This window comes from Camelus dromedarius, chromosome 15 (genome assembly GCF_036321535.1).
Source record: "Camelus dromedarius isolate mCamDro1 chromosome 15, mCamDro1.pat, whole genome shotgun sequence".
Lineage (NCBI taxonomy): Eukaryota > Metazoa > Chordata > Mammalia > Artiodactyla > Camelidae > Camelus > Camelus dromedarius.
Window position 1 is genome coordinate 18619566 of NC_087450.1, and position 14174 is coordinate 18633739.

Below are 14174 nucleotides of genomic sequence, written 5' to 3' on the forward strand. Positions count from 1 at the left end.
TAAGTTATTGCCACTTTAGCTGGTAAATAAAAATACTCACCATACTTATTTGTACCATGTTTATAAAATACATTCATTTTGTTTACTCTTAAGCTATTATTCAAACATTACTATTGTTTAATTTTAATGTACTTTTTATTATCTTAAAACTGCTTTACCCAAATATTTTTAGACTGGTAGTGCTGGTGCTGAAAAAATATTCCTGAAAGTTAACTTTGGAATTTACATGTGCTAAAAAATGCAACCAGGAAGCCAAACAACTGCCGTAATATGCTGTGCTTTTAACTTAAGTGATTGTCTTCTACAATTTGATAGAAAAATGCCAAGAAAAAAAATAACACCCAAGGAAAAATATGTTACAATGATTGAAGATTTATTGCTTAGAGCAGAAATCTAATCACCCGCTGTCCCCTCCTACCTATGCTCCCTCAACACATATTTTATATTCATTACTTTGGGGAAACTAGTCTTGAATTACTTAAGGTTCAAATTATGTGTCTCCTCTAGATCACATTCCTTCCATAAAATGGGAACACCCATCCTACATAAGATAGTATGTGATTAAAAGTTAAAGTGAATGGAACAAGATAATATGCCAGAGTGATCAATATGGGCTACAATAGGAGAGGGAAGCCCATTCATCTCCATTTATGGCCTTTCAGTTAACATATTTTAAATTCTCAATGTGCTTCAGACAATGTGCTAAAAGCCAGAGATGAAAAAATGATCAGAACATAGTCTCTACTTTGAAGGAATTTCATAAAATATAGATAAATAAATAAATAAATAAATAAATAAATAAATAAATAAATAAATAAAACAAGACAGTAGCATTCCAAAGAAATTTTGGATCATCACAAAGTGCATTAAAACAATTACTTCTGTTAGGGTCAGGGAATTTTAGGCTATCTAAAAACATTACTCCTGCAGTAGGAATTTTTTAAATTAAGGTATATATGTATGTTTAAGAAATAAGGATAGTTATGATATGAATGTTTGTGTCCCCCAAAATTCATACGTTGAAATCCTAATTCCCAAAGTGGTGGCATTAGGAAGTGGGGCCTTTGGGGGTGATTAGGTCATGAGGGTAGAATCCTCATGAATGACATTAAAGCCCTTATTAAAAAAAAAAAAAAAGACCCAAAAGAGCTCCCCTTCCCCCTTCCACCATGTGAAAAATACAATGAGAAGTCTGTGACCCAGAAAGAGGTCCCTCACCTGACCATGTTGACACCCTGATCTCAGACTTCCAGCCTTTAGAATTGTGAGAAACAAATTTCTGTTGTTTATAAACCACCTAATCTATGATACTCATTATAGCAAACCAAATGGACTAAGACTATAAAATCTAATTATTATTGAATCCTTTCATTAAATCTGTATTTTGCTTAAAAATAATGTCCTTTCTTTTCCTTTCAGTACTAGTGCAGAACTTGTGACATACTGTTATCACCATTTTTCCCCATGGCTGTGATCAAACAGTACAACACTGTTCAAAACAGCTATGACTATGAAAATGTGTGGTTTTCTTATTGCTACTTATGGCACTAGTGCCTAATTGAGATTTAGTTTGAACCAAAAGCCATATACAAAGAACAAACCATATTCTCTAATTGAAAGATCAAATTATATCCTACTGGAATTACAAAAAACGCATGCTGTGAAAAAATGTCTGTATTTATAAATGGTACAGTAGAAGCACAAAGGATAGAGTGATCAAGCTTAAGAGGGAGTGGGTATGAAAGGCTTCTCAGAGTATGTGGCAAAAGAAGTAGAATTTGAAGGATAGGAGGTCACTGGGGGTGGTAAGGGAAGAATATCAACTTATCCTTCTTGAAGTACTCCAACTAGTCGAATAAAACAAAGAACTCAAAGACAGAAAAGACATGGCATTTTTAAAAGTACTGTATAATTTTGCTGCCATCATTATAAACAATGCAAATGTCGGCATTTATTATTGAAAACAGAAACCCAAAATGTTTTTGAAATAAAAATAACAACCAGGAGGGGCTGGAGGAAGGGGTTCAAGGAGAGAAGAGAGAATCATATTGGATCTCTCATCTCACACAAAGTGAGTCAACACATTTTGTTTCATTTTTAATGTTAGTAGAGAAATATAGGTTCATTCATTTATCCATTAGCTTATTTATTTTAGAGGATACTATTCCAAAATGAAAATAGAGTACGTGTAACTTCCAAATTACTCTATTAAAAATGCTTAAATAAAATATTTGAGAATGGCAAAATGTAAGGGGTGAGTGGAAAAAATAATAAGAATATCCCAGGGGGGAGGGTACAGCTCAGCGGTACAGTGTGTGTTGTAAATAAACCTAATTATCCCTCCTCCAAACAAAAATAAACAAAAAGTAAATAAATAAAATGTTTGGAAAAAAAGAATATTCCCAAATAAAAGTATAAAGTAATGTAAGTGAAATTAAGTATGTCAGTTATCAAGAAATATAACTACTAAAGTACAAAAACTAGAAGGTTAGATCAACCAAATACTGTTTATAAAGAGAAGTATTTAACACACACAGAATAAAAATAAAGTGATAAATACACCAAATATAAAGAAAGTATAGATTACAAATATCAACATCAGGCAAAAACTCAAGGCAGGAGGCATTAAATGGGGTGAATTGATCAAATTATAATTCACAATGAAGACATAAGAGAATAAATTTTTATGAACTAAATAACTTAGGATTGAAGTTCTCTTTCATTGATGAACTATAGAAAAAGAATAAGAATATAAATAACTAAATAATATAAATTTAAAGTTTGGTCTAATAGCTACATACTGAATCTAACAAATAAGAGTATACATGTAAAAAGGTATTTATGGAAAATTTACAAAAACAGATCATATACCTACACTACTAAGAAAAAAACCTCACTCACATTTTTTTAAAATTGAACTAGGACAAGCTTCTGAAGCTTATTTGAATGAAATTAAGCTAGAAATAAACACCGCACATGACAAAGCACATTCTCCTAAACATCTTTGGGTTAAATAAGTAATCAAAACGGCAATCATAAATTAGAAAATAATGCAGCTGACCCCTGAACAACACAGGGGTTAGGGGTGTCAACTCTCTGTACAGTGGAAAATCCACATATAATTTACAGTTGGCCCTTGTATTCATGGTTCCTCCATGTCCTCAGTTCCTCCATATATGCATCCAGAGATTGTGTAGGAATGTTTAGTACTGTAGTATTTCCTACATATCTGCATCCACAAATCATGTAGCACTGTAGTATTTATTACTGAAAAATATCTGTATATAAGTGGACCTACACAGGTCAAACCAGTGTTGTTTAAGGGTCAACTGTAATTTATGAAATTTGCTCAGGACAAAATATCTATTCTTGCATACAAGTCTGAACAATTCCTTATAAAAGATTTCTAGAAGTGGAGTGGAAGTGAAGGTCACTGGAGTTGAGGAATTCAAAGAAGTTTCTGACTAAGAAGTTTAATGGGTCAGCCATGGGATCAATGGAAATCCTCCACATAGTAGCAAGAATTGAGGCAGAGCCAAGGGATGGATGCCAAGGTGCCCAACGGACTTGGAAAAATCACCAAGAAGTGAACAGAAGGTAGAAGTCAAGGGGTTCCTATCCAGTAATTTAAAACCATTTATTAGCTGAAAGGCATATGTATATAGTGCTGGATTTTCACTCCAATAATAAAGATGTATAACATCAGTTCCTTAAGGGTGATAGCAGATTGTGCTGATAAACATTTACTGACTAACACAAAGAGGTTCTAACCACTTACCATCTTAGTAGTTTGATCAAATCAGCTATAAGGAATGCTTGCATGGAAGCTTCTAGATACATGGATACATAAGATGTATACAAATTCAAAACAAAGAATGTCCATGTGATTTATGTGAATAAATGAACATGAACTAGGAGAAGGTAGCCAATGCATTTCCTCATTTCACCCTTAAGACAGATTTTTACTTATAGAGCGTTCATCCACATGTTGACAAAATCAGTATAAACATATTTAGGCTACTTTGTACTATGAGTAGTTCCAGTAAAGTTTTATGCTTTCTTGACTAGCTTTGGACTTGATCTTAAACTGCTAAAATCTGTTATTACCATCAGCATGTAAAGTTTCCAGAGAGCTATATGGTATATTATACTAGGAAGGCTTAAGGAAGGAAAAATATCTTGGTGGAATTGTTTTTTTCCTGGGAAACAAGAATGAGTTTTTCAACTCTGCAAAAAAATAAAAACTTTTAATGCAAATAAAACTGACCTGTAATTTTTGCTGCCTTTTCTTCTTGGTTCACTCGGTTCTCATCATCTTCTTCATTATCTTCTTCAAAGTCATCTAAATTGCCAATATCAGCCTGCTTCATACTCATCAAACTAGCCAAACTTTGCATGTCTTCATCCCTGTATCAATGATAATACACAGTTTATTAAATGACATCGCTCAAAAAAGGGTTGTTTCTTAAGAAAATAATGTTAATATATTCCTTCTTTCTAAATGTTAACGTCTTTTAAATAGTTGTAAAAAAAAACTACTGAAAAATCTAAATATCCATATTTTTAAATGGCATGTTTAATTAATAAAAAGCGAACAGGATTAAAAACTAACTGGTTAGGAGGTAGTTTAATTCTGTGCTGCACATCTATGGAAGGCTAAAATTTTCTTCATGGAATTAAAGTATGGTTTCCTAATCATGAAGTCTGGAAACAAAAACTTGCTTCATAAAACAGCAGGACAGTTTGCAGATCAGGTGAGATCTAGACTTTCAAGTATTCAAACTTTCAGAAGGAATTAGAAGAGAAATTCTTAGTCTGAAATCCATGAACCCTTTTGGTCTTGCAGGTAGGAGTTAAAAGAAGTGGTAAACCCTGTAAATTATATTTAAATCTTGTTTAAATGTGCATTTTTCTCAAAGGGGATAAAACCCTCCTAAAGTTAAGAAACTACAGTAACTGGAAAAGTACCCAAAAGTCTCATCTTTTTAAGAATTATAAGATGAAAATGGCTGAGGTTAAATACCATATATTTGATAAAATATAGAAATGTTTTTATCTTGAAGTATTTTAAACATAAATTTGTAAAGTTTACATTAAATGCTCTAAATGTTAAATAATTTAAATTTTCTTGATCTATTATTTTAACTTTAAATTTCAAATAAACTATAGTGAATGAAAAATATTTCTAACATGATATATACAAACTAAATTTCAATCTGGTATATTTCCCCAAATTTAGAAAACCAAATTAAAAGTTTCTCATGTTTTTACCACAATAAAATAAAAAATGAAACAAAAAATACTGTTTTTTTTATAAAGCAATGCTTGTTAATATTCACTTATATTCTAAATATGGTATGATTTTGCAGACTTTGCCTTACAAACTGCTTACCTATCACTGGGATATAATTTCAATATATAACATTGTTCATAAAATGTTAACTTGCTTAATTTTACCCCCCATATTTTAACCCTGAAAATTTTTCTTTGGGAAAGGTGAGGAGGCAAGGAATGAAGAGGTAGAGAGAAAGTTTAGAGTATTCCAAGAGAATTCTCCACTCAAATTGAGACATTTAGTTTGACTAAATTTCCTCTCACCCAAATTCTCATGAGTGGTGCTAATTCACTTACTGATTCTGCCCAGGGGAAAGGAGTCCACCTTCGAAAGATCTTCTCTGATTTTGTTTTCTCTCTTTGTCCTGTGTTTCCTTTCTTTTCACTTTGGCTTGGATTTCAGGGTAAGGTCTTTACTTTTAATTTCTCAGTATTTAAGTTTACAAATTTAAGTCCTGAGATAAAAGACTTAATTACTTCCACTCTGCACTGTCTCTCTACCACACTCACTTAGAAGCCAACTTTCCAGAGACGAGGCTTACTGTTATCTACCAAGTCATTTGCTGCCCTGTAGATGAGTGTCAAACATCTCATTTTGACTGACGCACAGAATCCAGTCTAATCAGTCAAATAGAATGGCCAATTATAGTAACAACATTCCAAACACATTCAGAACTGTGATGCAGATTAGACTGAAATGTTCATAGCTGTCTTCTTCCCATCACCTTTTAAGTCTTAGGCACAGAATTCCCATTTCTCCTCTTACTGACCTTCCACACCAAGTAGGAACTAACACTTTCACCACACTCAAAACATGCTCTTACCATTGACTTGACTGCACGTAACAACTAAGAGGAATGTTACTACTCTCCAGTTTGAATTTTACTCTTTTAGGAGACTAGAACTGGATGTAGAAATTATTTTGTGCAATGTCTATTCAGTGATTAAGAAGTGATTTTATCTAACTGTACTGTACCTTCCTATAAAATTTTTAGAAGGCTGAGCCAAAGAACACAAATTGGCAGAAGTTCCTTTAGTTCTTTCAATCCTCTTATCCTAAACTTTTCAATTTGGGTTCCTCTCATGCCCTAGCTGCACCAAACAGCTCCAAAAATTGAACTGTGTAATTCAGAGTACAACTACTTACACTGAAGACACTGAAACATAAAACAGACACTTTTGATAACCTATACAATTTAAAGTTTGAAATTGCTGTCGTCACTTTTATATTACTGTTCATTTTCTAGAATCAAAAAGAGACTGTAACTAACAAGCAGTTCATCTAATTCAGCAGTAGACGTTCTCAATTACTGCCAGTCTAATGAGTCAAAACCATTTACCTACAGTGTTGTTTTAAAACATACTCTGAAGCTGCTTATTTGACAAAAGAAACTTACGTGGCTTTTCCTTCCCGAAGGAAAATGCAAGATAATGAAAACTGAAGAGTGGCAGATACAACTTTTTTAGACAATGGCTTGAATTTTAACTTGACGTCAGTCTGAGTTGGCATTGGGCTTGCATACTGTTTCATGTTGATGCTGCTAGTAGCAAGAGCTTTCCTTCGACCAGAAGGGGATTCCTGGAAGGTTTAAAAAAAAAATTACATAACTTGGAGTTATTTACTTTATAGACAAATATTTCTGAATGTTACTCTAATATGATTAAATAAGAGTTGAATCTTCCTTCTCCAATGAATTCCTATAACACAATATTGAAATAAAATTGTAATAAGGTTATATCACAACTTTCATATCTTTAAGTAAGGCAGATATAAAATTGGAGAGAACTGGTTCAGGGAAGTAAGGGACGACTAGAACAACCCTACATATCTCACGAAAGGAAAAGCAAGGGATGAAAACTAGGACATAAGGTCCCCTACCGTAAAAAGAGGATCTAGCACAGGGCTAGGTATCAAAAGTGCTCAACAGTTGTTTCCTTTCTTTGATTATATTTAATGTAACCTAATGATATCTCTCCTTTTTGAACACTTAGTATTTCTTATAGAACCCAAACCTCGTTGGCATTCTACCTCATTTCTATCTACAGTCTCAGAATTCCATCCTGTGATCTGAGACTTCTTCCCAGGGTCTTTTCTGCTCATTCAAGTCTAAAGTTCTCTCTCCCTTCCCTAAGATCATATCAATCAAGTAAGAGAGTTGGTTTCTCTAATTCTATACCTGTGGCAGACATTGCTACCCAATCCCAGCAGATCTCAAAAGTCTTCCCCACACAGCTATTACCAATTCATTAGAAATGGAGCACAAAGACTGGGACATTGTGCTGTACACCAGAAACTGACACACTATAATTGACTGTACTTCAATTAAAAGAGAGAGAGAGAGAGAGAGAGAGAGAGAGAGAGAGAGAGAGAGAAAGAAAGAAAGAAAGAAAGAAAGAAAGAAAGAAAGAAAGAAAGAAAGAAAGAAAGAAAGAAAGAAAGAAAGGAAGGAAGGAAGGAAGGAAGGAAGGAAGGAAGAAAGGGAGCATAAAATGAAAGCTATTTGCTATCAAATGCATTTAACATTCCATTAATAAGCTATCTTGTTTCAAAATTATCCTTTGCAGAATAATAGCCTAGGAAAACAATGAAAACAGGATAACAAAATAATGATTGGGCATTAAATATGTATAAGACATGGTGTCAATTCTGGAGAGATATGATGATGAATAAGACATAATCTATTACTATGTTCTAACGGCAAGGGGAAATCTTAGATACAGGATAATTTGTAAATAAGGTAAATCAGAGGTCATATACCATCATTAATGCAAACCAAAAGTCATATATACCAGCATTCCTTAGGATTTACTGGTCTGGGATTCCAGACCTAAAATAAGCCCTGATTTTCCAGCTGTGTGACCTTGAGTAAGTCAATAAACTTGAACCTCAGTAATCTTCCCTATACAATAAGAAGACAAACAGAAATCCATTCAAGCACTACAATGGTTTTCTATAAAATTACTCAATTTTCTAACCAAGGCAGGAAAAACTACCATTAACTTCTGAATTACTATTTAATAAATCTTTGTCCTATGATTGAAAAACTTGCCTTAAAATAAGAATTTACTAATTTAATAAAAATATTAAAACAGGCTTTTTCAAAAAATTGACATTTCTGCCAGCAGAACAAGTAAAAATGTAATGTAGCATCCCTAAAGAATACCTTGTTTTAAAATGTGGTCTTATCTGTCAGATTATGCACAGCATTATTATACAGAACTATTAGTGCATGTAGATACCTTATGAATGAATTTCAAAAATACATCAAGCACTTGAGAAGGATTTAAGCCCTCTCAGAAGAAATACTTAAGAATATGCAAATACCCTCAACTGAATCAAGTTGAACAGATGTGACTATCCCAAACAATACAAGTGTTCTTTCCCTGGTCGCTACTGTCAATCAAAGAATAAGATTAAGGTCCAAGGTTCCGACAATGTGCAAAATGAAAAAGTATGATCAGCGAGTATCAATTTATTACACTGATATGAACAATAATCTCTTATTGTACCTTTAGAATAGCTAACAACTATTACATATAATATAGGATTTAAAGCCTCTGTTTTGAAAGCATGACATACAAATTGCTACATATTATTTTCAGATTTGTTAAACAAATTTGTTCCACAAAATGACATTCATCTCTTAACAGTAATTATTTAATTTTATAACCAAATAATCAAACTATAAAAATTAAGATAACTTGGAAATGAGCATAATTTTGAAAGCGTAGTTTACCTAGTTTAAGGATGATTCCTGCAAAATCTAGTTTTGCTGATTAACATTCTGTGTATTTCATTTTTTAGATAAAAAGTATGTAGGAAAGTTTTCTACTGAACTCAGAGGATTTTTAAGTTTTTGGTATATTGGTGTATCTGAAACAAAAGGAAATAAAAGCTACTAAATTCTAAATACAATAGAATTAGCTGTATCACTTAATTAAGCAATTACTTGCTCAGCAACAATGAAAACAGACCTTTGATAAGGTCTGGGCAGGTGAGTAGAACAGAGCTCTTTTGAGTCTACAATATCCATTCCTAAAATTAACGTAGGATCTCACTGAGAGTCTGTATCCTTGATGGGAAAAGGGGTCTAAATGGTGTTTCTAGTAATTCTTCACCCAGCTGAGTTATTGTTTTCCTCTTTAAAATTAGCTATCATATAGAAAATATATTTTTTAAAAGAATATTAATGAGAACAACATAAGGCTCTCTCATGGCTGTAACCCCAGCTCCACGAAACTTCACTTTCTATAATCATCAAGTCTATTATCTTTACCCACCCAAAATTGCTTTCATTACTATCATCAGTCCTATAAAGACAAATGAAATAACTGATTGCATTGCTATGTCTTTCATATCCTATGGGCCATCGTTAAAGGACTAACTAAGGGTCATCCTGGCAAGAGAGTTTAGAGAGAATTACTGTTATTGTTATCAGAGTCCTAATGCTATTTCATGTTACATGTTCATGTTGGACAAGATGAGAGAAATAAGAGGAAAAACAGTAAGAGGAACACTTAAAGAAAGTAAGTTAGATGACAGAAGTCAGTAAGAAGTGAGTGTTTACATTTGTCTAAGATAAACTGTCTCTGGGCCTATGTTTATACCTTTGTTTGTATGTGAATCTGGCACAAGTATTTTGAAAATTATTTCAAAATCCCTAAGGCAGAAGTTCTTAAACTTTAGAGCTTATTAAAAAACAAAAATAAAACTAGGAGAGCTTTAGATAATTTAGATATCTGGATCCCACCTCTAGAAATCCTAAATTAGAAAAACTAGAGATGGGCTCAGGAATCTGATGCATTTCTAAAAATAGTAAGTCCCTCCCCTCCCCACTCCCATCCTGCCCCTCCCACAAACACACCCCTACCACCAGGTGATTCTGATCCAGTTAACCTAAAATCACATTTTCAGAAATACCTTCCCTAAAGAGATTCTAACATAAAATTATTTTACTTAAGAAATCTCAATCTCATTTTTCATAACTATTCTATGTTATAAAAAAGACTTAGCTATATATTTCCATTTCTTTGAAATCCAGCTTAATGTAGCTGTAATCAGACAAATCTAGATTAGAATGTGACACCAGCACTTATTCACTGGTTAATCTCTGGCATATTTCTTCAGGTATTTGAGTCTCAGTTTCACACTCTCAGATTGGCAAGTATTTTTAAAAGCTGGACAATACCAAGTGTTAGTAAGAATGAGGAACACAAAATTATAAACTGACTATACTTCAATAAAAAAAAAATATATATATATATAAAGAATGAGGAGCAGTGCAAATTCTCTTAACATTGCTGGAGAGAGTTTCAACTGATATAGCCACCTTGGAAAGCAATTTGACTTTACCTTGTTAAGTTCAACATGTGAATACCTTATGACTCAGCAATGATTTCCACCCTAGAAATATGTCCTCAAGAAATTCTTGCAGTATTATGAAAATATCTACCAGAGCTTTTAGCATATAGTAGGTGTTTAATAAATAGCATTATTAATATTTATGGACCATTTAACCTGCTTTATTACACTAGTATTATAAACAGTCCATCCAGGATCACCAATCTTGAAAAGGGGAAAATAAATAAATGCATAATCAGTGAAGGATGTTTGTTTTAAAGTAATGTAGTTACATTATTGAAATTCATGCACAGACCCCCTTATACTTTCATCATACCTGAAATGAATACTCTACCTCAGTGTACACTTGTTGCCATGGGAGTGCTAACAATACAAGCAACAGGTGAATAAATGTTTACTGTGTATAGCATAAAAGGAAAAAGATTGACAGCTTTTCTAATTAGGAATGAACTAATACATTCTCATGAGACTCAGGACTTTTTAAAAAATATTTTTAAACATTATAGATTTTACCAAAAAAAAAAAAGTAGCTAATCTCACCAAGTTTACCCTCCTAAAATTAACAACATGATATGTAATATAATGGTAGCAAGACATGTAGTTAAATGGGGTATTCTTTAGTTCATTGTATAAGAATTTGGAGAGAACATCTCTTGTCCACATTATTCAAGTTAGGGTCTTCTTACAGAAATAGTTCATTGTATAATATCCCATTCATTATGAACCCCAAGATAAATACAATTAACATAATGCCTCTCATTAAAATATTTGACTGATTTTTCTCTACCTATTAAAATGTCACATAAAATAAGCCATGTGCTAGAAATTTAACTCTCCCATATAAGAGAACTGGGGGTGGGCCTAAGGAGAGAAGGAGCCTACTTAGATTTTATAATTTTTTCAGAGCTTTATTACATAGAATGCTCTAAAAAATTCTGTCATGTACTAGTAATACCTTAATTATCATGTTTTAATAACACACTGAAAATTAATGGCATTATCATTTGAGTTTTTAAAAAATTGTGAAATACATCACACATGCTAAAGTATAAAACATACAAATACTATTTCATGAATAGTAAAATGAACATCCTGTACCCACCATCCTGCTTAACAGAACAATACCAGCACCTTAAATTCCTCCTGTCCCCTCCCAAATTGCATCCCCCCATTTCTTCCTCCAGAAGAGACTTGCATCCTGAATTTTGGGTTACCCCTTTCCTCCCTCTCTTCAAAAAAGAATACTACCTATGTATGCATTCCTAATGATTATATTACAGATGAATGGATAAAGATGATGTGGGATATCCATACAATGGACTATTCACCTTAAAGAGAATGAAATTCTGACACATGCTACATCATGGACAACGCTTGAGAATATTATACTAGGAGAAATAAGCCAGACACCAAAGGACAGATACTGTATGATTACACTTATATGAGAAACAGGCAAATTTATAGAGACAGAAAGTAGAACAGAGATTACCAGGTATTGAGAGGAGGGGAGATAAAGAGTTATTGTTTAATGGGTAAAGAGTTTGTGTTTGGGATGATGAAAAAGTCCCAGAAACAGGTGGTCACAAAGGTTATGCAATATTGTGAGTATACTTAATGCCACAAATTGTACAATTAAAAATGTTTAAAATGGTAAATTTTATGTTATGCATATTTTACTACAACAAAAAATGAGAAAAATACATTGTGTAGTTCTGCATGTTTTTATCTTTGTATAATGAAATAACATTAACATTTTTGTAAGTTGTTTCTTGTGTTGAATATTAAATTCTTGATATTCATCTATGCAGATGTGTACAGCTGTAATTCATTAAATTTCATTGCTCCTAGTATTCCATTATATGAATATTCTACAGTTTACCTAACCATTTTACTGTTGATGGACATGGTTGCTTGAGGTTTAATTATTTATTTGGAATTATTAACAATGCTATCAATATTCTGTCTATATCCTAGTGCACATGTGTAATAGCTTGCCTAGGACATATTTCTAGAATGGGTCATAGCATATGTACATGTTCAACTTCACACCAGAAAATGTCAAATTGTAATCCAAAGTGGCTTTATTAATTTACATGCCCTAAGTGTTTCCATTGCTCCACATTTTACCAACACTTGGTATTTTCTTTTTCATTTTTGCCAATCTTGAGATGTTACCTCATTACATTCTAAACTGCATCTCCCTGATTACTAATGACATTGATTATCCTTTCATAGTTTATTGGCCATGTGTTTCCTCTTCTGTGAAATCTTTTGTACTTTTTCCTACTGTGCTATGTATCTTTTGGTTACTGACTAATTACATATGCACTCTGATACTGAATCCACTGTCACTTACATGTGCTATAAATACCTTCTTCCAGTTTTTAGCTTGTACCTTCACTCTCTAAAAAATCTTTTGAATGAACCCAATTTCTTAATTTTAATGTGAAGTCAACCTTTTCCTTTACGAGTTGTGCTTTTGTACTTTTTTGAGAAAATATTAACCCTGAGGTCATAAAGCTATTCTCCCTTTCCCTCAAAACTTATATACCTCTGCTTTTCATATTTAAGAGTCCTTGCCACCTGGAATTAATTTTTGCATAAGTTTTCAGAGAGGAATCCAATTTCAGTTTTTAAAAATTTATAAATAAATAATTATTGCAGCACTATTATTAAATAATTCATGTATATCCCTCCTTTCTCCTATTTACAATGCCCACTCTATCAAAAATCTGGTTTGCATATACAAGTCTGTGTTCTCTAATTCTGTACCACAAGCCAATTCTAACCTCACAACAAGATAATATTGCCTTAACTACCAAAGCTTCATCTTTTGGGATAACTTAAGATTTTTTTAACCTTGAATCTATGCTGTGGTTAAAAGATTAATGTGGTAAATTAGTAGATTTTCTAAAATTAAAGCAACTCCACATTCCTGGGAAACATTACAAAAACATCCAAAGTTATCTGGGCCTGTTTTCTTTTGGGGAAGGTTTCTAATTACTGATGTAATTTCATTAATGATTACAGAAATATTCAGGTGTATAACATTTCCCTAAGTCAGTTTAGAAAGTATCCCCCCCACCTCAGAATTTATATGTTTCATCCAAGATCTCAAATTTGGTAACATAAAACTATTCAAAATATCTTTTATTATTTTAATCTCTGCAGAATCTGTAGTTTTGTACATTTTTTTACTCCCAGTACTATTTGGGCTTTCTCACACTCTATTGTTCCTAGATAGTGCTTGCTATAAATTCTCTTTTATTGGGCTTTCCAAATCAATGACTTTGGATTTGTTGATCCTTTGGAATGAATGTGTATTTCTATTTCAGTGGTTTCTGCTTCTTTATTATTTCCTTCCCCCTACTTTCCTCAGGTATATTCTGTTTTAACTCTTGAATTCTGAGCATTTCTTCTTTCCTGATGTAGAGTATTTAAGAGTATATATTTCTCTAAATACTACTTTAAATGTCTT

At 32.6% G+C, this 14174-nt stretch overlaps 1 protein-coding gene across 1 annotated transcript in view; it reads right to left on the reverse strand.

The window, feature by feature from the left end:
- EHBP1 (EH domain binding protein 1) overlaps positions 1–14174 on the reverse strand; it is a gene marked incomplete at its 3' end in the record, with an annotated part of 127336 nt that overhangs the window by 16256 nt on the left and 96906 nt on the right. Inside the window, 2 exon segments of the mRNA XM_064494453.1 lie at positions 4268–4407; positions 6732–6913. Coding sequence (XP_064350523.1) covers positions 4268–4407; positions 6732–6913 — 322 coding nt within the window.